Source organism: Aulostomus chinensis, chromosome 19, assembly GCF_037954235.1.
Source record: "Aulostomus chinensis isolate RoL2024-O1b breed Wild chromosome 19, RoL_Achi_v1.0, whole genome shotgun sequence".
Taxonomy (NCBI): Eukaryota; Metazoa; Chordata; class Actinopteri; order Syngnathiformes; family Aulostomidae; genus Aulostomus; species Aulostomus chinensis.
This window is the reverse complement of record NC_141338.1, coordinates 3330946-3355804: the sequence shown is the minus strand read 5'-3', so window position 1 is coordinate 3355804 and position 24859 is coordinate 3330946. Positions and strand designations below refer to the sequence as shown.

The 24859-nt window shown below is 45.8% G+C and overlaps 4 protein-coding genes across 5 annotated transcripts in view; 3 read left to right on the top strand and 1 right to left on the bottom strand.

Annotated features, from left to right (window-relative positions):
- Nucleotides 1–3320, top strand: part of f2rl1.1 (coagulation factor II (thrombin) receptor-like 1, tandem duplicate 1) — a 4650-nt gene extending 1330 nt beyond the window's left edge. Inside the window, exon 2 of the mRNA XM_086186628.1 lies at nt 859–3320. Coding sequence (XP_086042754.1) covers nt 859–1925 — 1067 coding nt within the window. The 3' untranslated portion in view covers nt 1926–3320. The remainder of the gene's footprint in view (nt 1–858) is intronic.
- A 1456-nt stretch (nt 3321–4776) lies between these two features.
- Nucleotides 4777–8309, top strand: f2rl1.2 (coagulation factor II (thrombin) receptor-like 1, tandem duplicate 2). Its single transcript, XM_086186627.1, has 2 exons — nt 4777–4973; nt 6127–8309. The coding sequence occupies exons 1-2, from the start codon at nt 4907–4909 to the stop codon at nt 7218–7220; spliced, it is 1161 nt and encodes a 386-aa protein (XP_086042753.1). The 5' UTR covers nt 4777–4906; the 3' UTR covers nt 7221–8309.
- On the top strand, nt 4837–24601 carry s100z (S100 calcium binding protein Z). 2 transcript variants are annotated; one of them, XM_086186629.1, is made up of 4 exons: nt 4837–4973; nt 8993–9064; nt 20191–20356; nt 22765–24601. In XM_086186629.1, the coding sequence occupies exons 2-4, from the start codon at nt 9027–9029 to the stop codon at nt 22918–22920; spliced, it is 360 nt and encodes a 119-aa protein (XP_086042755.1). In that variant the 5' UTR covers nt 4837–4973; nt 8993–9026; the 3' UTR covers nt 22921–24601. The 2 variants fall into 2 exon arrangements, with proteins under 2 accessions (XP_086042755.1, XP_086042756.1); XM_086186630.1 differs by lacking the exon at nt 4837–4973 and adding an exon at nt 6342–6455.
- ch25hl2 (cholesterol 25-hydroxylase like 2) lies at nt 12308–13895 on the bottom strand. The gene has a single exon (XM_086187316.1). It carries the CDS (start codon nt 13780–13782, stop codon nt 12883–12885), a length of 900 nt encoding a protein of 299 aa, XP_086043442.1. The 5' UTR covers nt 13783–13895; the 3' UTR covers nt 12308–12882.
- Nucleotides 24602–24859: the final 258 nt, after the last annotated feature.

The following is a 24859-nucleotide window of genomic DNA, read 5'->3' as shown; positions in this document are numbered from 1 at the left end:
ATGCCTTCACGCGCTGCTCTTACCTTCATCTTTGGAACCGGTCTTTCATAACTGAATGAGTCGGCATTGTACGCCTCCTTGTTTACTGACCCCTTGTTTTTCTGAGAGTTGCTACATGCAGGACAACGATGTCGTGCCTCCGCGCCGTCCGACAGATTCGCAGCGATGTAACTCATTTGAAATGGAAGCAATGACTTTTTGGAAATACGCCTGTCCTTCGTCCCAAGAGCCAGTCGAGACAACAGGTGCCCGTCTCTCCTTTGGGCTGCATTAGAGACTCCAGACCCACAGAAACTAGCTGACCGCTACTTAGCATAGCAAAATGAATGGTATTGGGTGGGAAGTGTTAGCATCAGATTCTAAAGCCTGGAGTTTCTCTTCCGTGTGTTCGGGGGCACCTGGATCAAGTTCAGGATGTTGGTGTGTGTGTGTGTGTGTGTGTGTGTGTGTGTGTGTGTGTGTGTGAGTGCGTTTGCATGCGTGTGTGTGTATGCGTGTGTGTGTGCATGCGTGTGTGTGTGTGTGTGTGTTGGTAGCACATCAGGTGGTTTTGTTGAGATGTAGGTATGCTAACACTTCCCATGCATTGTGCTAAACTAACTAGCAGTCAGCCAGTTAATGTGCATCTTAGCTCCCTGCTGCAGCACAGGGGAGAGAAGGGTATCCATCTTCAAGCTCCGCGCAGGACAGACAATAAACACATCATCCAAATAAAAATGGCGAGTTTATTTTTAAGATTTACGGATGTTGGCAGGTATACGCACGTTCTTACGTTCTCAATTGTCTTCAGAGTCTGAAACAGATGAAAGCACTGGAATCAAGAAGGAGAATCTAATCAATAATCCTGTGATTCCACAGAGGAAACGAGAGGCTTCACGGGTACGGAGACCAGCGATGGCGCCGTACGGGTCGGCTCCCAAGCCCAGCAAGTCCTCAGCAGCCGTCTAACAACGGTCTTCCTTCCCGTCATCTACATCATCGTGTTCGCTGTGGGCCTGCCAACCAACGCCATGGCGATATGGGTTTTCCTCTTCAGGACCAAGAAAAAGCACCCATCTTCCATCTACATGGCAAACTTGGCTCTGGCTGACCTGCTCTTTGTCGTCTGGGTCCCGCTGAAAATAGCCTACCACCTCAACAACAACAACTGGATCTACGGCGAGGGGCTGTGCAAAGTGCTGGTGGCGTTTTTCTATGGCAACATGTACTGCTCCATCTCCTTCATCGCTTGCATCAGTGTTCAGCGCTACTGGGCGGTGGTTCACCCTCTGTCCCAGCAGCGGAAGGACACCTGGGTAACCGTTGCCATCTCCGTGACGGTGTGGGTGGCGGTCTGGCTCATCACCATCCCGCTCTACCTGTACGACCAAGAGGTTAAAATAATTAACCTCAACATTGTCACCTGCCATGACGTCACCAGGCCCAGTCAGAGGGAAACTGCTGCGGGCTACTTCCTGACGATGGGAACTGTGGGATTTGTAGTCCCTACTGTTGTGTGTGTCGTATCCTATGTGCTCATGCTCAAAGCGCTCAGGACCAGCATGACAGACGCCACCATCGCCAAGAAGCGGCGGAAGGCGGTGGTCTTGGTTGTCACCATTCTGGTTATGTTCCTGGTGTGTTTCACGCCCAGTAACCTCATGCTGCTGGTGCACTACATCCTCCTGCTCCGCGAGGCCGAAAACAACCTGTACGGCTTCTACATCACCACCTTGTGCTTGGCGAGCCTCAACAGCTGCTTCGACCCCTTTATTTACTACTTCATCTCGGAGGACTTCAGGGATCACGTGAAGAACACGTTCCTCTGCAGGAGCGAGAGAACGGTGGAGAGGATGAGGGTCTCCTTCAGCGCGTTGAAATACTCGAAGAAGAGCAGCTCGTACGTCTCGGACTCGGGGAACACGAGTAGCAGCCAGTGCCAGTGAGGGAGCCCTCGTTCAGTCCAGATGTGAACATTGATTTAATGGCATCATGGCGACCTCCCACCTCATGTTGACTTGAGCACAAGGAAATTAAGACACTGGCTCAGCCTCAGGCACTGCTTATTTTGTTTCAGTGGATGTTTCCTCTTGTTATTCCTTTCATTATGCAACTGTTTGTTTGTTTGTTTGTTTTTACAATTAAGAGTAAGTGAGGCTATTTTTGGTCCATGCTGTAATTTAAGACCGTATCCAGGCAGTGGCCACGTCCCTCCGGCTCAGGATGGGAAGCTAGAATCCTCAATGACGTCACACTGCTGTGCTTCAGGCCACCGGCTCCTATGAATGTGGGGAAACTGGCAAATTACAGGAAATAGATTACTTCCCTGGCCGACAGGCAACTGTTGAAAAACAAAACAAACAAAAAAAACCACACTGTGCAACGCTCTAGCTCCCCACCTCCGCGTGAATGTGGTCTTTAGCGGATTTAGATTTAGATTTAGCATTTTGTTACAGTACTGGTGTGTGTGTGTGTGTGTGTGTGTGTGTTTAGTTTTGAACTGCATTTTACATAATCAATAAAAGTAACTGTCCTACTAGGTGTTCCCTCCTGACTGTATATCGACTCTCCCACGCTGTAATATTTTCCTTCACCTCACCCAGGAATTTGTAGCCAAAACTGAACCAAGAATAGCAGAGCTGGCTGATGAAGATGTATTCATTTCCTTTTTCTTTTCTTTTCTTTTTTTTTTTTTAAATTTCATATCAAACAACAGAAATCTGCAACTTTAGCCGAAAGCTACAAAGGAACTGAATGCTCGCGTCCTGGTGGACACCAGCGATCCACCAATCGGGATCGACTTTAATGTTTACATCGATTTCTGTTTTCTGCCAGAAGGGCTTTGGTTTCCTTCGCCATCGAAACACCACGACTCGCTAGATTAGATACGTTTAGGGTAGATTAGGTTAGGTTAGGTTGGATTAGGTTAGGTTGGATTAGGTTAGGTTGGATTAGGTTAGATTAGGTAAAGTTATATTAGGTAAAGTTAGGTTAGGTTAGGTTAGATTAGGTAAAGTTAGGTTAGGTTGGATTAGGTTAGATTAGGTAAAGTTAGATTAGGTTAGGTTGGATTAGGTTCGGTTGGATTAGGTTTGGTTGGATTAGATTAGGGAAGGTTAGAACTTTTTTTTATTATCATCACATTTTATTCACACATTGTACATATATTTGCAGTCTACTGTGTTTAAAAATTTACAAGTTTATTTTGTTGACATAATGTGATTACCACCCTGTGATATGTTGGACCAATCAATACAAAAAAAAACAAGACCTAGATAACTACTAGGAATGCTAACATTTCATTTCCATGTACTACAAATCAATCTATAACAGTAAGAATAAAAAAACAGAAAACAACTACAGCGTTGATTCTTTTCCCACCAAAGGAAATCTAATTAAAGGCTCTCATCCGTCTCAATATTAACAAAAAACAAACACACAAGAAAGAGAAAGAAGAAGAGACAAAAACGAAGCCCTGCACAAGGCGAGGCACGTACGGAGCTCCCCGTCAGCCCCAATAAGAACCAGGACCAGGACTCGTTACTGCAGTACTCGACCGTATTGTAATACAGCAACCACTTAGACCATCTTTTTATCAAGTAATTTCCAGCTACCCCTCAGTTAAATACTCCATATTGTATGTTTGCTGAACCGCATCTCTCCATTCATCAGTCACAGGTTCTTTTTGAAGCCATTTTTTTTTTTTTGTCTGTTTCAGTGCAGTTACAAGCAGAACCCTGAAGAAATGGCTGCCATTTTCTTTTTGGGTTTTAGCAACTGTCTCACCCAGCAGCACCAAGCCTGTGTTCAGATGAGTGCCAACCCTCGGAAATTATATTGATGTCATTCTGTATATCGCTCCAAAAGATACGACTTAACGATAGAACCCGACTGATGCAGAGCCCTCGGGAAACTCAGGTTCCAGTAAGCGGCAGACAAGGACCCCCCCCACCCCCGGGAAATACAAAAAAAGTAGTGCAACAGCACAACTGCCAGAAAAACTATATATAACTATCAAATAAAGAACAAAGTTAACACAGTTGTGAACAAAAAAACAAAAATGCACTTGTAAAATGTGTATTTGTACAGGTTGCTATGTTGCAGCGAAGTGATGAGGTGATGAGGTGACGCCACTTCTGTCAGCCGGCCCCTGAGCGCTGCCACGCAGAGGAAGGTTAAAAACTTCCTCTTCTTGCGACGGTGAATTCAGATTTGCGACACGATTGTTCTGCTCTTTTTTCCCCCCCAGGTTAGGGTCCACTTTCACAGGTCAGAGGTCACAACGTCCAGAGACGGTTGCGTCACTCGGTTGCATATTTTCTGCCGAGGTCATTTACTCGTTTCCAGAGGTTTATGATTGCTACTTTTGGCCTCAGGTGTCCCTGATTACTGGCTAACATGGGTTCTTACCAGGATGTGAGGAGCCTCCACGACCACCTCGCAGATGCTAAATATTTGCCTGTGGAGGTGGAGAGAAGCCCCTTGGGGCCGAAACCCTCTGGGATAACTCCTCCTCCGGCTCAGTTCTGGCTGACCTCCCCCAGCGTCGGCTGACAGCCGGCCGGGTCGTCTCTGTATGTGCAGCTGTTCGTGGACCAACAGCGGCTCCTTCAATTTTGATCAAATTATCCCAAGTGTTTCCTGGGTTAATTTTGCTATCTGGTTAGAGTTTACACGTCGTTGACTGATTTTCATGAAACTAGAGGCGGAGCATGGGCGTAACACCTCCATGGAAACCTCTTGTCAGTTACCGAATTTAGAGAGCAGGCGGGAATGGGCGGGGCTTTTTTGGTGACGTAGAGCAGTCTCTGGGTGCGTCTGCGAGGGCGAGGGGGTTCATTCGACGATTAACAAATTGTTGGGTGCAGGCTTTTTAAAATTTTTGTTTTGATCAAGTGAAGCAGGGAAACCTGAGAAGCGCTCCAACATGGATTTAGCTCTTTTTCTGTCGCTGCTGTTGGTTTCCGGCTGCCTTCCTCTCCCAGGTGGAGCAGGTAAGTTCCCACATTCCTGAGTGTGGCTCCAGGAGAGACGATCGTCTTTAGATCCCGCAGCGAGATAAGCAGCGGCCTCCCCCCGGGGAGACGGTTCGCTCTGGCCTGGATCGGGATTTACACACAAATAAACGACTAAATAAAACATTTCAAACCTTTTTTTTTTTTTTTTTTGACGATATTAACCTTCAACTTCCTGCCTGGCAGGCGCGTCGTGAAATGTAAGCGCATTTGTTAATAGCAGAGGCTCCAAACGGAGAGGGAAAAACCGGGTGACTTAATTTGCTGCTGCAGTAATTAATAAATTAATTGATTGATTGATTGATGAAATGACAGAGAGCGGATCGATGAACGTTTACACGTAAATACTGTATTTCCACCTGCAGTCCCCCTGCAGGTCGAAGTTCTCAAAGTGTCAGGTTTGACTGATTTTTCCCAAAAATATGTTCGTGAATTTTTCTTCGCTGAGATGGAACAAACCATTCGACAGCACAGCCGTGAGATCTTGGAGGCAAGCAGTTTTTATGTCATATTTTATTGGCTCAAGAATTAAAAGTCCGAAAGTGAATAAACTCCTGCTCCATGTTGGGAAAGCAGCTGTTGAAGATCTTGGGTTTCAAATTTCAGAGTAACACATTAAATATTGTTTTTGGGATTTATAAGAATTTTTTAAAAAAATATTTTAAACACAAAGTGCAAAGCAGCTGCATTTTTTTTAAATAAATCATTTGACAAATAACAGAGATGAAATTGTAAGAGAACATAAATGTTTTATCAGCGATCAGACTTTAGAGGAAAAAAAAGATGATGAAAGTCTTAAAAACTGTTGCCATTTTCGTGAAGGAAGCTATGGCAACGCAGTTAACCTGAGGAAACACCTGGTTGGATGCAACACGCGTGTGTTTATGGCAACACTTGCTTGAGGGCTCAAAGACTGGTTCCGTTTTAGGGAAGAATGGAACGATGCGTAGTGAAGAACAGCACATTTTCACATCTGGGTTTGTGCCCTCTAGTTTATCATTTTAGCAGCTGGATCGGCGGCGGTGCTGACAAATATTTTAAATTTAAATGCGATCGGCACCCAGCGCCACTTCCTCTGCATCATGGAGGTCTGCAGCCTGTCATTAAGCACTGAACTGCTTTTGTATTCCAGTTCAAGGACGTGGGTTCATCGGGGTGGCGGACCCTGAAAACTCAGGACAAGTGGTCGTGGACCAGGCCACACATGACACACTGAAGAGCGGTCTCACCACCGTCTTCCTCCCCATCATCTACATCGTTGTCTTCGCCGTGGGTTTGCCCGCCAACGGCATGGCCATCTGGGTATTTCTCTTCCGGACAAAGAAGAAGCACCCCTCCTCCATCTACATGGCGAACTTGGCTCTGGCTGACCTGCTCTTCGTCATTTGGATACCGCTAAAGATTGAGTACCACATCAGTGGCAACAACTGGAGCTACGGCGAGCCGCTGTGCAAAGTCCTGGTGAGCTTCTTCTACGGTAACATGTACTGTTCCATTCTGTTCATCGCCTGCCTCAGCGTCCAGCGGTACTGGGTCGTGGCCTACCCTCTGTCCCAGCTGAGGAAGAACAACAAAGTGGCTGTTGGTGTGTGCGTGGCCATCTGGGCGTTCATCTGGCTCACCACCACGCCTCTGTACCTGTACGACCACACCGCCAAGCTCAAAGACCCCAACATCACCACCTGCCACGATGTCAGCATCATTGCTGACGCCCAAAATCCGTTCCCCTCCGTCCAGCTCCCCTACTACTACTTCATCTTCATGGGGATGGTGGTGTTCCTGGTGCCGTGTGTGGTCATCATCGTGGCTTATATCCTGCTGCTCAGGGTGCTGGGGGAAAACATGGAGGACAGTACAGCGTCCAAGAACCGCCAGAAAGCGGTGGTGTTGATCGTGACCGTCCTGGTCACGTTCCTGGTGTGTTTCATCCCCAGTAACATCATGCTGGTGGTGCATTACTCCCTGCTCAAAGATGGAGAGACCAATAACGGCTACAGCTTCTACGTCACCACGCTGTGCCTGGCCAGCCTCAACAGCATCCTGGACCCGTTCATCTATTACTTCGTGTCAGAGGACTTTAGGAACCACGTCAAGAACACGCTGCTGTGCCGCAGCAGCCGGACTGTGGAGAGGATGAGGGTTTCATTCAGCTCTATGAAATACTCCAGGAAGAGCAAGTCGTATGTGTCCGACTCGGGGAACACGCAGAGCAGCACATGCGAGTAGCGCGAGGACGCGACAAACTTTCAACCTGGTTACCTCAAAGCATCAGATAACAAAAGAACCGTCCTGAGGAGCGTTTCATGTGGAGGCAACTCTCCCGGGATGAGTTCGTTTTGACGGGACTGCATAGCCATGTAGAGGAGACCTTTGGCCTCTTTGGTGCACACGAGTGACACTGCAAAACACAAAGTCGCAGCAGGTTCATTTGTTTAATTTCATGACAAAAAACAAACCTTACACTTAACAAATATCACAGTGAGATAAAGGCCAAAGGTTGCACAATAAAAAAAATGTTTAGAGACTGGTATGAAACAGGATCCATCAGCTGCTCCGTCTTTCAGTGGCAAAGTCTTCCATTTGTCTTACTGCAGTGCCCACTGTTTGCCCTCCGCCTCATCCTCAGGCATCCCGACTGTCATCCCAGGCATCCCGACTGTCATCCCAGGCATCCCGACTGTCATCCCAGGCATCCCGACTGTCATCTCAGTCATCCTTTCACCACCAAACTGTCACCTGTCTCTCCTCGCCGGCTCTGGTGGTCGCCCTACCTGACCAGCTTCTCCAGACTTCAGATGGTCGGGTGGTTTGTCGCTCCTCCCCTCAGCTACATCGCGCCGAGCCAGCGGTTGTCTGAGGATGGGTTGGTCACATGGATGTGGAAACAAACCATTTTACCGTCTTTAAGATTTTATGAGATTTTTGGGGGGGTGGGGGGGTGTTTGAGTAATCACACACTTTATCTCCCCCCCTGTAATTTACCCCTGCAAGACTTTGTATTTTGTACTGCATTGTTACAGCCTGATTAATGTGTGTTTCCCCACAAACCGCCATAATAAAACAAGCTGAACATGGAACAATGTCCTCAGGGAAGTGGAAGAAGAGTTTATATGTTTTGTTAGTTTGATGTCATCTGATCAACCGAGTCCTGGATTATTCTCTTTCAGGTTTTATCTTGCCTGCTCAGTGCATCCCTGATGCTGAAAAGTTTTATTTTATTTTATTTTTTATTCTTGCTGTAGTCTTGTGTTGAATTTGACGTGACGAGACGACGTGTTATCGTTGCATAGTTTCTTAAATAAATGCTAAAACTGCCGCAGTAGTTTGTGTTTCTGTCAAACTCTTGACTGCTGCGCAGCGGGTTCGTTGGTGTTTGTGACGCTTTGACAGGGTTGATGGTTCTGATACCGGGATGTTCCACTTGTTTCTATCATGTTGAAATCGAAAATTAAATGAAAGGGCAAACGATTACATATACATTTTCAGTAAAGGTACACTGTATCTAAACACTAAGATGTGTTTTAATGTGATCGGTACTTTCCTAACATAATTTGGTGCCTGGTTATGTTGGCGTTTTGTTAGCAGGATGTCACGTGAAGATGTTTGTTTCATAAACCGATGACGGTGTAAGAAGGCAGTTTCAGTGAAACTATTCTGCGATTGCGCAACCGCTTAAATTTAACTTGAGTGAGTCACGGGAACCATTTTTGTGTTGCTGGTAGTCCCTCATCCTGGAGTCGTTCTCCTCACCCTCATGGAAACGTCAGGAATTCATGGAATGCGTTGTGCTGGTTTGTGTCAGCGGACCAGCTGACGTCATATTCGCTCAGCCACGAAGACGGTTTGACACCAAGATTTGACCCCAGCTTTTAAACAATACATATTCACCTTGACGAGACAATAAACAGAGGACAATGGGTCCCAGAGAACTCTTACCTGGAGATAAGAAGTGTTTCAGGCCATAACCCCACCCATAGTATCTCCCTCTCCTCCCCCAGGTGCATAAACAGACAGCGAATAGCTTCCTGTTTGATGACTGGTCCAGGCGGAGCTGTGGGTGTTTTCGACAGGTAAATGATTGTTGTGGAGTGTCAAGTTACCTGTTGTTCGCACTTTTTCGCCTTGTTGTTGAGCCACTCCCCGCTAGCCCTGTTACACTTAGCCAGCTTCATACAGACAGGACACTGTGAGACCTGAGCAAAGAAAACGTGTCTGTATCGTTCACTTCTCCTCAATAAAATAATAGCTGCCGTCACGAGACTGCAGGGACGTTTCCACAGTTGTTTGAAGCGGATGGAATAATTGACATGACACAAAATCGAAAAGGGAACGACGACTGAATACACTTAAAGTAGTTCCTCAAAAGAAACAAGATATTTACTGTGATATGTGAGAATGGGAAATCACCTCTAGCTTAGAGTTTGATCAAATAGGTGCTGGTTTAGGACATGAAGGATTTATGTTGTGCTTCCAACTTATAGAAGTTTAAGTGTTGACAAGTTTCTGCCCCAAATATGTCTCAAAATGTCTCTGCACAGGTACAAAGGAGAAGAAGTGCTGCATGCTATCCTTGTTTTTCAAACTTTGTCCTACATCATATACTTCTTTTAGTATACTTAAAGTATTATCCCAAATCACAAGCTTCCATCTTGCGCTTAACAGATGTAGTCATTTTTTTTTAATCATCCAAAATATATCCCATACATATCAAACTCATACCACAATTTTAATGTTTGCTAAAAATGTTCAGTGGTAGCTAGTAGCACGTTAGCTCGCTACCAGATGCTAAGGTTACTTGGCACGCTAATGGCACGGAATTATAACAGAGCCAATGGACATTACTGATGGTGGCTGCCTGAAAATAGTTTATACGCAGTGGTAATTAAAGCAAAAAAATTCATAACTTACACAAGTTCAACACAAAGACATTTAGCCACGTCGTCACCTTACGACTCCTAAATACTTAAAAAAACAACAACAACAACAACAACAACAACAAATGCTAAATTCACTGTTGTAACGCAGCATGTCAAAAGCTCCATTTTAACTTCGGACAACAAAACCAATGACCAGAAGCGCGACTGCTTGTCCCAAACCGTATATACTAGAGGACTTTTGACAGCAGTACGTTAGCTTGTCCAAGCTAAGTTGGCTGCTGTATAGCTTCATCTCTTAAGTAAAAACAAAAGTGGTAATTATTGTCCTCTAACTTGCTCATATTTCTAAACATGAAATGGTTCTTTTTTTAAATCTTTGAATCTAATTTAGCCTGAGTATTGTCATTTAATGCTCTTTTTTTTTTTAAATGTTACATTTACTTTAAAAAGGTTAAAAAGAGAGAGAGAGAGAGAGAGAGAGAGAGAGAGAGAGAGAGAACACTGTGGTTACCTTTGCAGTTGCACATACATGTGCCAGTTTGGGTATGTTTCCGTACTGTAACATTACTGTTACGTTTAAGGTTCTCGTAAACTGCAACAATCCTTTAACCACAGGATGAACATGTGACATTCACGCGGGGTTACATATAAGGAAAAATAACAGATAATCTATGCGGGTGTTGCATCGATAGGGCCTGATGTGAGTTGTATTTATCAGTTTGACAAGTTTAACTAAATAAAATCCCACTACTTCCATATGGGGCTGGTAGATTTATGCAACCTACCCACTCTGTAATCTAATCCCTCAGCGTCTCATGTATAGGTTTAAAGACGGTTACTATGAGACCATCCAGATTGGATATCAGCGCTGCAACCAGATGTTACGATGAAACTCCAGCACCAGACCAATTGTGGTGAAGACAGATACGCCTGAGGGGTCTGAAGGCAGGAGACTTCTAAAATAAGCTCAACCTGTTGCAAAAGCCAACAACCCTCATGAAGCAGAAACAAGCCAAACCAGTTCTGACTGTTTATCTTTTCCTCTGGGCGAATACCAACAAAGACAGGAGAACACGGGGTCGGCGGCGGCGATCAGGACCCAGCACGACTGTGCCTTCATACGCTACATTTCCTCCGTCTTGTTATCAAACATGATTCTATGCAACTAAATTTTTATCTTAAATGTTTTAGGTGCTGCAGTTGCTCACAAGGTTTGAAGCTCTGCTGCTTTCTGGTCCTTTCCGTGTCTAAAAGTGACCTCTGCTGGTCAGTGGGCGGAAGTGTGAGTGACCTACGTAGCCAGTGATGGGCCCCATTTGCTCTTTGTGTTCGTTTGCGAGACAGGACTTTTATCAGCAATCGCTCTGATTATATAGCACCAGTCAAACCAGCAAAATGCAGTGAAAAGTGTTTTATAAATGAAAGGTAGGGTGTTAAAAATTCACTATTGCACACTCAGTCGTAAAATGCAAAAACAAGAGTATGTTATATTGTAATGAAAGAGTAATAATCTTAAAACAAATAACTACGATCTGCAGAAAATGTCGCGAAAAATCGAGGACTAAAAAGATCTGAATTCTTATGAATAGAAATAGTGAGAAAACAACAAAATGAAAGAACACTGATAAAAAGATGTTGTTTTTATAAAGATTTATCAGTGATTTCTGCTTCTTAGGTCACGGCACCATGTTAAGTAAAGCCCGGTGGGTGTTTGTATCTCCTTGCTACTGACTCCGATTGTGTAGTAACAAAGTATCTACAACGCTGGGGGACTGGCAGTAAGTAAGAGGCACAGGATACAAGAGCAGGACTCACAAAAAGCCTCCAGGCTTAGTTTCTTGTCTGTAAGACTAAACTGAGGGTTGCAAAATCCCATTGTGTGTAAGACAACTAATTAGTTTGTAAGGAGAAAAAAAAAAACACACAATGAATGAGGCCAATTGGCGAAGCGCTGAATCAGAGTTTTATCGGAATGATCCAAGATGTTTGAACCTTAATGTCACTCAACGTGATCCTGAGTCGACATACTTTTTTTTTTTTTTTTTTTTTAAAAGATCAGTGGAGTCTCGCTAAAATTGGAAGACATGATTAAAACATTTGATTTGTATTTTGTGTTAAAGCTGAATATTTATTCTCCTCTTTTTTTTAAATGAGGAATTCCTCCAGGAAGAGCGTCCATTCTCCGGCAGAGTTTGATTCGAGGGATTAGTATTGCGCCCACGCGTCATACTGGGATGCAGCTAAAAGACTGCTATTCATGCATGGGAGGGAGAGGGTCTGCGCTGGGGAGGGAGGGAGGATGTGGATGCTAAGGTGTTCAAAAATCACACAGCTCCGTCGTCTTTACCCCAGTAGGATCCGTTTTTAACGTAATAAAGCGAGCTTTCAAGTGGGAGGATTTGTTATTTTTCCTTTATTTTTTCAAGGCACCTCAGGTCACGTGTGGAACCTGGAGACGAGATATCAATACATCAATGAATTAACATGCGTGAGGAACCTCTATGAATGTAAATGACCAGTCTAACGGTGGGGGACCTACTGGAATAACGTATCCAATTCCTCTCAGCAACTAACCGGAGTCAACAAAGAGTTAGAATCAGCTCCAAAACTGTAAAGAACACACACGTTCTGTTAGAGAGCGATGGAAGCAGGACTACCATGTCAGCAAACTGACCGGAGAAGAAGAAGAGAGATTAGAGCTGCGACAATTAATTGATTACAACAAAATTAATCAGCAACCTTTTTGATAAGCGATTCATGGTTAAACATTTGCTGCTTCCAGACTCTAAAATCTCAGGATGTGCTGCTCTTGTGTCATTCATCATAGCAACCAGGAGTCTTTGAGTTTTGGAGTGTTTGATGGACAAGAGAAACAATTAGAACTCGTCGTTTTGGACTTTTTTTTCTGGATTTGAAGAATAATCAGCAGATGATGAAAATTATAGTTAGTTGCGGTTCTATTTGAGATGAAAGGAGGAAATTTGAGTTAATAAGAGGCGGATTTCAGTGATTTAGTCTCTTCTCCGCTTCATCTCGTCTGGTTCCCCCATGGTGGCGTGGCTGGAGGGGGGTGGTACAGTGTGGGTGCCTCCTAGCCAGTCCCAGTGAGAGAAGAAGGGAGCATAGTTGGTGGCGGGCCGTTGATGGTGGGCATCATGCTTGGGAGCACCCCCCCAGAGGCCAAAGGGCACCAGGTTGTGCATGGACCAGGGGAAGTCGTAGCCGCAGTGGTCCTCTGTGGAAACATAGACATTGAAGACCATGAAGCCCCAGGTGGTGAGGCAGTGGCACTGGAGGAGGATGGGGTCCACCGTGGCCCAGAATCCCACGCTGAATAACTCCCAGCCAGACAGGTACTGGGTGACCAGGCTGAAAGGCTGGTTGTACTGGTGGTGCACGGCGTGGAAGGTGCGATACAACCAGGGAACTCGGTGATGTAGCAGGTGCCAGAGGTAATACTGGAAGTCAAAAACCACCATGCAGCCCAGGATACCCAGGAAAAAGGCCCAGAGGGTGGGTGCTTCACGGGGCAGAGGGGTGGGCGGCCTCCACAGCCACTGGGCGACTGCAGCGGGGAAGATGTAGAGCAGGTGGTTGTAGATGGTGACGCTCAAGGTGGTCCAGATGTTGGGCCAGGTGATGGGTCTGTCAGGGTGGAGCCTGTAGCGGTTGATGCGGGGCCAGGTGGGGGCCAGCAGGTCCAGCAAGGTGTAAAGACCAACCAGGAAGAAGTAGGTGGAAATGGAGAGGACCACGGGGAACAGGGGGCTCCTCAGGAGGTCATGGTGGCTGTGGCGGAGGTAGTCCCAGGCAGGCTGCAGGACCAAGCACTGAGACAGGCCCCCGGTTATGTTGCTGACATCCGACATCCAGGATAAAGCCTCAGTTCTGAGCAACCTGCCTGAGCTCATCCCTGCCGCGGCGTCTCTCTGTGAGCCGAGGACGATGACTCTCCGGCAGACCTGGGAGAAGATGAAGTGGACGTAACGATCCAATCAGCTTCCTCATCGAAGCAAATTGTCCGGTGATGTTGTGCCAAATTAGACTGCCGGACTGTCTTAGCCTCTTATGTATGTTCAAGCCCCACCTCCCCACCCCCACCCCCTGCGCTTTAAAAGAAGGCGCTCTCTAAAGACCCTTTTTCATGGGCACAAGGACGCCAGCCAGGACTCAGGAGCCGGGCCACAACAGCGCTCATTTTTGACCCAAATCATGGAGAGAAGGCTTCCGTTTACCAGGGAATTTACCACAAAAAAAACCAAGAATCTTTTAAAAGAATGAAAACATGAATTGCGTTGCGGCGAAACTTTGCATTCACTGGTCCTTCTTCCATCCTATTTTATCAATATTTTAAAGTAACTCCCATGACGTAACACACACACACACACACACACACACACACACACACACACACAAACACACGCCGCATGGATCCAAGAGGGTAATTAATCACAGAAAAGCTGTCAAATGAGACTTGAATTCAGAAGCACTTCCCGTCTGATGATGGATAACAGTCTTACAGTTTCCTTTACTGTTTCTATGGTGACGGTTCTTGTAATTCTGTAGATGGCGCAGACTTCTACGTGTCATGTGACGGTCATTCTGAAAATATCTGAAGAGATCATTGCAAAAAACTGATCAAAAACATGAATGTAAAATAAGAATTGCTGAACCAATTTTTCTAAACCTAACCCGATGATAATGATGGTTTTATTAACCCGATGAACTAGAAAAGGTAAATATGTGGAATCAAGTCAGTTTTTTTTATTCAAATTCATAAATTGAGAATTAAAAAAAAAAGAGCAGGAATGATCAAATAAGAACAAACAATTAAGGTTGAATGGAAAAAAATGTAAGACGGAGCATTCATTTTAAAAGAAGCACATGATGAATGAAATGTGTGTGGATGTGTACGGCTGCAGTCGGTGTGTCGTCCCTGCATGACAGCAGGATGTGAGACGCTCTTGGAGGACAGACAGCAAGCGGCATCCTGTCTCCGCTAGGACAGCATGACCTCACTCGTCTCCTGACTCTGTGGTGAGCAGGTCATGTGATGTAACTCCTCATACGGTCTTGCCACTTGATTCAGGACGCTGGCGAGTGGCGAGCCCATCTTCCAATACCTCTAATCAGCCAACAGAGGGCAGTAGAGGTCAAGTTTTTCCTCTTAAAAAAAAAAAGCCGGTGTTAGAATCCCTGCTGTTCTCTGAGAAAGGGGCGGTTGGGCGTGATGTGTGAGGTGTTCTGGAGAGGTGAAGGGTTCAGTAGAAGACAGTTCCCACTACGTGAGTGAGCAGGAAGTCTCGCGTCAACAATGCAGCTGGTGGAACCTTTCCTGAGTGTTCTGTGCCACTCCTGCAATACATCAATAAAAGGGATGGGTCAATCTGCAGCCTGCATCCTTCCAGAAGCCAGTCATTCCTGAACAGAGTGAAATCTGCAGGAGATTCTTTTTGCAACAGTTTTCAGGACCAGTGTGAAGGGCCTAGCAACCTTTCACCTCAGCAAACTCCTGACAACGTGTAATAATTCAGTGCACTCTTGTACTGGCGTTTGTAAGTTTTGTCCTACAACTGAACAGCAAGACAAACCTCAGTCAACATCCCGGAATATTCCCTCTTACTCTCAGAAAACTGGGATTCTTAAGGTTAGTTGTGACCAGGCTGTGTTTAAGGTCCGGTTAGGTTTAGACACAAAAACACTTCCACGACACTCCCAGGAAAGAAAGCAGTTTTGGTTGGTTAAAAACAACAACAACAACAAAAAAAAACCTAAAGATTTCAAGACTTCTCCTCCAATTAAATGATTTGTGTGCAAATTTAGCTTTTTTCATAGGTATAATTATGAAGAGTTAATTGGAACAGCCTATAGGTGAAAGGCCCAGTGTGTGGGATGTAGGGACATCTAGTGGTGAAGCTCTAGATTGCAACCTTTCGCCTCACCACCCCCCAGGAGGACCTACAGTAACCTGCAGAGTGACTGCATGTTAAAAATTTGTCTTTTCGTGCTTTTCAAAACCCGCAATTATTAGCAAGCTCCTTTTGCGCAAGATCCCTGGTGTCGGTTGCCTTGAAACTCGTGAACACACACAGTTGTAAACTTGTAGTCACTCACATACGACAGATCCAAACTAAATCCTACATTCTGGACCCTCAGTGGTTTGTGTGGCACCAAAAATGTGTCAGACACTCAAATATAACGATTAGCTCCAGGGGAACGGCGATATTAATCTAGTCTGTTTGCCGCCATGTTGCCAAACACAGCGATGAAACGTTGCCTCGGTGCCACGACGATCAGCTTTTTTCAGAGGAGAAACACAATCACAAACCGTCTTTTGCTTCCGTGTGACGTTTATTTTACCGCCCATCAGACAAGTTGAATGAAATAAGTGGAAATCCACCCTCACACGTGCGCATCTGTAGGTGTGTGAGGAAACGATGACGCAGTGCGAGACTCCCTTCACACACACACACACACACACACACACACACACACACACACACACACACAGATCAGTGACTTTTATGAGGGTGGTTTCGTCCCGCGGGCGCTGGTTACAACACGGAAATGATTCAACGATGAACGTCCGTCGACATAAACGTTGTTGTTTTTCTTAAACCGGAGTGAAACAACGAGTCCTGCTGAGCTGGTGGCGAGGCCCCCGATGGAGAAAAAACTCTGGAGTGGACCAGTGGGCATTTAGCTGTAGAACAAGAAACCGTAGTAAATAAATCAGATCTTTTTAAACAGAATCATATTGCTTTTCTATTTGTTGCTTATTTGTTTTAAGAATGCCTTTCAACTATTTTTTTTTGACGAATGAGCTTATCACCACCTTCATAAATGTTTAAAATCCGATTTTTTTTTCAACCAAGTGTCAAATACACACAACCAGCAGATGCAGAAGAAGCAGATATGTCATCGTTTACCCCCCCCCCATCAGTTTTTCTTCGTCTCCGTGGTGTTGTCGTAGCGGGTTATGCTAAGCTAATGTAGTCTGCTAGAGGGGTGCAGGGGGTGTAGCGGAGGTCAGATCGTTTCCAAACTTCGCGTTCGACGAGTGAATGACTGCTCTAGTAGCTGGATTTGAGTCATAGTGACACCTAGTGGTGACAGGACGGAAGCCTGCTGCAACGCATCATTTGATTCACATCAAAATGGCCCTGAGTTGCCCTCACTTTATATATAGCAATATCACTTATAGCAAGTGTTTGTTGTCTTGCGCCGCCCAGTGGTTTTAAACATGACGATGGTCAAAAACAAGCCGAGATCCGACAGTCAGACAAAGGCGCGAAAACAGCATTTACCCTCCTCAGCCTCTTCCTCCTGACAGCATCTCCTCCCCCGCTTGTTTGAGGATTTGTGACAAGGTGCGACAGTTATGAAGGTATGAAAGTAACACTCCCTCGGGGTGAGAGTCAAGTCAGGGCTCATCCTCAACAGGTGGTCTGCACCAGAGTGCGCGGATCCTCCAGTCAGCCCTGAGCAGAGGGCAAAGCTACCATATCAAGTCCAGGAGAAGAGCATGTTTGCGAATGCAGGAATTATTTATTTTGGCTTTGCTGGCTTTGGAAGCAGAGTGGGCATGTAGTTCCTCCTCTGGTTCAGCTGGATATGGTTCAGGATCTCGGTTTGTTCGAAAATAACCCACCCCATCCTCTCTTACAAGGTTGTCAACGTTATGCTTTTTGTTGGCTGAAGCTGTCACATGGAGCGTCTGATGGGCTGCGTGAAATCACCACGCCCATGGGTTCGGTCAGGAAGGTCGCTCCAGCTGTGGAGCCAAGATGAAAAAGTCTCATAAATTCAGAACACATGTGATGCAGGGAAGGACAGCGTAGGAGAAAAGTGTATTTGATGGCTTTTAGAGAGGTACGCTAACACTTCCCTTCCACTACCATTCATTGTGCTAAGCTAGTTAACCCCGAATGCAGCACAGGGGAGAGAAGGGTCTCTATCTTTGTGTCTTGGACAACAAGAGTATTTCCCAAATATGCGGTGGGTTCCTTTAAACAACAATGCAAGTGTTTCCAGTGGGCTCTTCAATGTGGGGAACCCCGCGAATGTTCTTCCAGACGGCGTACATGCTGACATTCGCCCACCACATTTGTTCGTAGCAGCGATTAGATCGATGGGAGAGGCTGAAAATGACGCGTTCAAGGACATCAACGTATCTAACCTCCTCTTAATGTTTACAGAGCGCCCCGCCAGCCTATAGGTGCCAGCCTGGGGGGGGGGGGGGGGGGGGGGATGCATCACCTCTGCTGCGACCTTGAAGACGCTTGCGAGAAGCTCAGGAGGTGACATCAAAATGACTCATTGTCTGTCGGGAGGCGAAGTAGCAGAGGAACCTTTAAAGGCTTGAGCGCCGGGCTGAGGATGTCAGACACAAGCAGCATCAGGAACACATCCTGGATTTTACCGTAGGAATATTCAGCTTCTTCTATATGGAAGGACTGACGACTGTCTTTCCTTGAAAATTGATCTTAGACACAATAATGACTGTATTTTTTTTTTAAATTTGAGAATTTGACCACACTTGGTTGTCATGCGGTTCCTTTAGCAGGGATTCACATTTATTTTGGAAGTGAAGACACTGCTCCTTGCGCTGCAGCTGTTTTTGACGACATCGAGATGTGATGTCAGGTTGCCTGAAAGGTTTCGTGGGTCAACCTCTCGCACAGCCGCGGGGTTTCATCACCCTAATAAACGGAAACTTATTTTCGCAGCAGAGTGGAAGAAAAGTTGGCACACCTGACAATTAACCTCCCTCAGGTGTTGTCTTTGGGGGCCGAGGGCCAAATAGACTGTTATTCTCCTCCGTCAGTTATGACACCGTGACGGAGGAGCGACTGACGTGTTTGAGGGCGATGCTCGGACAGAAAAATGACAAAAGATGAAACGGGCCATCGCTGAAAATAAATCCCACGGCGAAAGCACGATAGCTGTGAATCACGCCAAGACACATTCATCAGGTGTGTGCGTTTAAGTGCTGTCCTTGGCCTTTTCTCCTACGTGACAATCGATGATGGATTTTAAATGTGAAGAATATGGAACAGTTTGTCCCAAATTCCTAGTTGGGTACGAACGTCTGAGTCTCTGGGTCACATGATAGAGAAGGCGATGGAAAAAAAGACGAAAGTGCTGAATCTGAAAAAGAATGAATTTCGCAGCAAGATATTCCTATAAAATGTTGCAGAGCATTAAAAAAAAGAGGCGTGTTCCACATTTCCAATCCAGGACGAAGACCTGGTGCTCATTTGGAGTTGCAAGGTCATGTGACATGGAAGGTATCGAAAAAACTTCAGCTGGTCGTTCTGCAGTGTATGAAAGAAAGCAATGAACTTGGCACTAAAATATTATGATGAAATTTGAATTAAATATGGGCGTGTCCAATGCTTGACCCTGGTGCTGGATACCTGGTCCTGATGTGGAGTCCACGGGTCACATGACAAGATAGCGTTTGGAAACAGAGGTAGCTGGCTACAGCAGTACATGAATGGAAAGAATTTTGCACTATAATATTTTTTGAAAAATTACAAAATGTGTGTTTTGTATAATCTTACATCTCACGTACTTTGTTGTGCATATTTTGTAAAAAATATACGCCAAACTGAATTATACAGAGAAATTAAAATATTTACGGAACATTTTCAAACCTGGGGAAGCTGGATGTTCTGAGATAGTTTTGTTTTCTGGACACGGAGGCTGTGACTGAAAAAGGCCAGGAGGAGGACAGGAGTGGACACCCGTGGGGCGATGAAAACAAAGATCGTGACCCCCGAATCGAATGATGTCATCAGTGTGATGAAGTAAGATTGGCGTCGTGTTTCCACGCAAAGATATGAGAGGTGGCATGAGGGATTATAAAAGACAGGAGTATGAGACAGGGTTTTTGGGAGAGAATTCAGTTTCCTTGCTTCATTCAGAAGAACACGAGTCAGACGTGTGTGACAGCTCTTCACCCCCCCACCCCCCGATGAGGGACGCGAATGTGTGGACGCCCCTGCACAGCTCAGGGTTGGCTGAGTCCCTGCGGGGCCGCAGGGTTACACCGGTACATGTTTTGTTTTTCAATTAACAGCCCTGATTAAAACCTGGAAAGGAAGACAGTTACCATGGGGCGTCTCACCTTTGGAATTAATTATCTCCACAAAGATGGAGGATCGCCCACTTAGCATCTCCTCGCCTGCCTAATAAACAAGCTGCGCTGCAGCGCCCGTCATCACATTCGTGCAGGACTCGAAGCAGGTAGGAGCCAAACGACCCTCCTCTAATTAACGGCTGTGTTCATTTAAACGTGCCAATCCTCTCCTCAGGAAGCTGCACCACCCTTCCAGCAGGATGCCGAGCCAACTCGAGGGAGCGATGGACGCGCTGATAACGGTCTTCTACAACTACTCCGGACACGACGGAGACAAATACAAGCTCAACAAGGGCGAGCTGAAGCAGCTCTTGAACAGCGAGCTCACCGACTTCCTCACGGTAACGTTGACATTTCAGCCTGGTTTTCTTTACCGGATCGATGCGCTCTTCCCACGCATGGGAGCAGGTTCAGCTTAATTATTTCGCTTGTTAATCCTGCGCGACCTTTACGTCTCCTCAGCTGATCTGTAGCAACAGTTTCCGAGTGATGTTGACTCCCGCGTTCTCACATCGTTTAAGGAAGAGTCTTTTGACCTTGTGTGACCTTTCCTCATTGATTGCTCTGACATCATAGTTATGAGGGATATAAAGGACCCAGAGAAGGCCATCCACTGATCTGAGATAAGCCCCCGTGCAGCCTCTGACTCACTGCGATAACAGTGTGTGCATGCCTCCACCGAGTCCATACATCAACCGAACGGCCCGGAGTCAAACCTGCGACGCCGTCAGAGAGATGGATAGATAGATAGATTTTTCTTTTCACCTCTCGTCCTCAGTCTCTTGTGGATGGGAAGCCTCAGGTGCTCACACACATCATCATCGTCATCATCATCAGTGGCCCATATCGCCTCCAAATATAGACACCCCCCCCCCCCATGATGTCATCACATCCCCGTGGGCTGCAGACACGTCTGACAATAGACGACCCAAGCGAGACTCCAGCAGGAAACTTTGACGCCCGACAACAGAGACGGGACGCGTGAGAGTAGCAGAGGAGTTCAGGAGTCGTTGCTGATGAAGGTTCGTCTGCATTGAGACAGATTTGGTTTAATTTGGGCTGCGTTCACGTCTCTCCCTTCAGACCCGACGTGATATCATTTTATTGGGTTTTTTTTTTTGTCTCAAAGGAACAGCAGGACTAAGACAAGTCTTTCTGCACTGAAGGAAAAGGCCCACGTTTCTATCTCTAACAAAAGTGGAGAAAATAAGGTGTGAGTGGGTTTTAATGATTGTTTTTCAGGAAAAAACTCAGGTTTGGAAGGTTGTTAAACATCAAAAATGGGCTTTACAGGTGTCTACATGTTTATATCTATCTATCTATCTATCTATCTATCTATCTATATCTATATATATCTATATATATCTATCTATCTATATATATATATATATATATATATATATATATATATATCCTCTATACTGTTTTTTATCTGTTCCTTTTCCTATTTTGCATTTCTTTTACTGTCTTTTCTTTATCTATCTGTTTCCCCCCTGACAGACAGAAGATAGTTTAATGGAAAATTCTATAAAGTTTCAAATTTTGGTTGACTTACATACAAAAGTTTCAAACCCACTGAGCGAGTGATTGAGTCCTCGTATGATAAAAATTCTGCAACAGACCGATTTTACTGGCGTTCCGCATGTGGCGTTGCATGCGTGTGACAAGAATTCCGCCCTGACCGTCATTTTAGGAACAGCTGGACAAAAGAAGATGAACTGTAAAGACTCTAAACCAGCAATGCTTCGTCACGTCTCCACGCTGCAGTCCCCTGGAAACGGGACTAAAGAGCGATGTCGTGAAATGTCTGACGTTTTTGTCCGACGTCACAGCTGCACAGGGGTTTTCTCATTCCTAATTCCCCCCATGAACTTCCTGCGTTTTCTCTTGTCAGAATTCCTCCTCCACTGTCGATTTAATCAATCGAGATCAAATGAATCGCCGGCTATCCTGTTAATCGATTCCTCACCTCAGACTTACACCCCCCCCCCCCCCCCAAGCAAAAACATGTAGAGGTTTTAGTTTGTATGTTTTGGACCGTTGGACAGGCAGAAGAAGCTTTTGAACTTTTGGCTTTCAATCGCGCAAAACTGAGTTGTTTTTCCTGGCGATGAATCAGAATGAACGATCAGCCTGAGCCGCTAGAAACTGAAAACCCAGACGTGTCCTGATGTGCTAAATGACCGGAGAGTGAGCCTGGTGTTCGTGCAGAAATATTTACTCACGAGGCTGAAAACCAGGCTGCATTTCTTCATTTCTAAGTTGTAAAACGTTCGGTTTCTGCGGTTCATTGAGGGACAAAACACCGTGAATGCGTTCGCTTTAGCTCTGGAAATCAAAGTTAAAAAGAAAAAAACGGACAACATGGGAAACATGACAAACTTATCTCGCTGCCAACTTGTTCATGATCTTCAGCCACATCCTTACTTCCGTCTCAGTTGGAGGGGGTTCAGAATTTTAACCTTTGCTAAAATGTTGACATCACGGAGTGCCGCTACGTAAAGATCAGCGCGTCCTCCGAGGATGGAGGGCGGAAGAGGAAAGCCATGTTTTCTGTCTCGATCTTGGAGGAAACAAGCAAAGCGGCGAATGTGATCGCCTGCAGCTCGCGGGTCATTTGGCAGCAACATCCCTCTGCTCCCCGCTGGACGGGAGGCAACGGCAGCTTTGCGTAGCTGTCAGAGGACGGCGGGAGGATGCTGGTCGCCAGGTGTGTTTGGCGGATGACAATGTTCCTCTTCTGTTTCAGTCTCAGAAGGATCCGATGCTGGTGGAGAAGATCATGAACGACCTGGACTCAAACAAAGACAACGAGGTGGACTTCAACGAGTTCGTTGTGTTGGTGGCCGCCCTCACTGTCGCCTGCAACGACTTCTTCCAGGAACAGAAGAAGAAAACCAAGTAGACGTCTGTAGAAATGCACCCCGGAAAAAAACAAAAACAAAACTCAACTGTTTTTAAAAGTCTGAAACTGTAATTGTCCTTAAAACAATCCTACGGGAGCTGAGACAGTCCAAACTTGTAATTAAGTTTCTCATGTTGTGAGGAGACAGCAAATCTCTTCACCTCATCATCCCGGGTAGATTTATCTTGTTACCCCAAGTTAATGGCATTAAAAGTGAATCACGGACACGGCCAATAGAAATTAGCTCATTTCTGACAAGTTGAATAAATTGTATCAGCGTCCCCGAGCTGTGAATTTCTATCGCCAGAGATATGAAATAGATCAAATTTGAAAATTCGGATTTGCAAATTTGAGTTCGGAGCTGTCAATCAGCAACTGTGATGAGAGAATCTAGTAGTTTTTGTTCGATAGTGATGTTAAAAAAACGGAAAGAACGACATGCGTGACGTCAGTGTTCCTACGTTGCCACTGTCACCTCTTTACTTGGAACCTTTTCAATGTCTAATTTCCAAGCAGGAACACAAATTCTCTCTCCCAGCGATCTGTACGGGGGATGTAGTGGCTGTCAGTGGCATTTCCCCTTCGCCAGTCTCTTTGTCATCACTACTTATTTTTGTCGAGGAGACGTCCCAGCAGAGATTCCCGCTCCCGCTTGAAAGGTCGGCTGTTAGATATTTTCCTGCCTGCCGAGGCTTTAAGTAGGAAACCTATTTGTCGCTGGTCCCAGAGGACAAATGTCTTTTTCCGGACGCGGCTGCAAACCTCCAGTCATGGAAACATGCACAGCTTCACACTCCGCAAGCCGGCGTCTCACTTCACGTGGCACCGATGACGAGTTCTACTGTAAAATTCAATGCTTTTATTGTGTGTTGCATTAGAAAATCTGGATGGGGGCGGGGTTAAAATGTTTTAAATTTGGTACGTTTTTGACAATTATTTGACTTGGAGCCTAATCTAATGTCATGGATGACAACTTGTGCAGTCAAATGAACTGCAAATTGGGTCCAGCGAATAAAAAGTACCACATTTTCAGGAAACTAGGCTGAGGTTTAGGCAGCCGTGGGTAAGAAGCCTTGAGTATATTCATTTAGAAACACCGGCGACAGGAAGAAGAGCGCACAGCCGAGCCCCTCTGGAGCCTAATGGATGAATCACTGGTATTTCAGCTGGTGGGGTCCTCAGAGGAGACCCCGCTCCGGATGCTGCACATCACCTTTTCAGGCCTTGAAAACGCCGTTAGATGGACGACTTTGAAAAGTTTGAACGGGAAGAAGCTGCTTTTGTAGAACTGATAATGATAACAAAGACATCTCTGGTTTCTCAAGGAGCCTGAAAAGCTTGTCGTGTTTACTGCATCAAAGGTTCCCGGCTCTCAGGTACATTCAGCAGACTAAAGAAAGTCCCGAGCTCTAACGTGCTTTGCAGTATTTGAGTGGGCCGTGTGAGAGAAGGACACAGCGCGCGTCTGAGCCTGCAGCCGTCTTGCAAGTCTTCATCCAGATTTCACACGCCGGGCGACTCACCAGGCGCTTTTGGGAAATGACTCTGTGTACGTTGCCTCGGTGACGCACGGCGATCCCACCACATGCGGAACACCTGGGTCCAGCAGCATCAACCAATCACGCAGTCGTGTTCTCCCCTCGAGCAGAAACGCTGATCGTCTCACCTCAGGGGGGAGGGGTGGAGTGTGTGTGTGTGTGTGTGGGGGGGGGGGGGGGGGCAAACACGGAGCTGTATTCGGGTTTTCCTCTGTTGGTCGCTGCTCCCAAAATACCAGAGCAGGCATGTTAATTTGAAATGACATTTTCAGCCGTGGCGTGGAGGAAAATTACTGAAAAAAACAAACAAAACCAAAACAGAGCGGGGCTTTTATTCCTGCAGATGGTGTTTGCACAAACCTGCCTCGCTACAAAGCGAACTGTCTGTGATTGGATGTAAT

Coding starts and splice junctions, on each gene's coding strand:
- f2rl1.2 (XM_086186627.1), top strand. CDS start 4,907: ATGGATTTAGCTCTTTTTCTGTCGCTGCTGTTGGTTTCCGGCTGCCTT. Junction 4,974..6,126: donor TCCTCTCCCAGGTGGAGCAG/GTAAGTTCCCAC, acceptor TTTGTATTCCAG/TTCAAGGACGTGGGTTCATC.
- s100z (XM_086186629.1), top strand. CDS start 9,027: ATGACTGGTCCAGGCGGAGCTGTGGGTGTTTTCGACAG. Junction 9,065..20,190: donor GCTGTGGGTGTTTTCGACAG/GTAAATGATTGT, acceptor TCCTCTCCTCAG/GAAGCTGCACCACCCTTCCA. Junction 20,357..22,764: donor AGCTCACCGACTTCCTCACG/GTAACGTTGACA, acceptor CTTCTGTTTCAG/TCTCAGAAGGATCCGATGCT.
- ch25hl2 (XM_086187316.1), bottom strand. CDS start 13,782: ATGAGCTCAGGCAGGTTGCTCAGAACTGAGGCTTTATCCTGGATGTCG.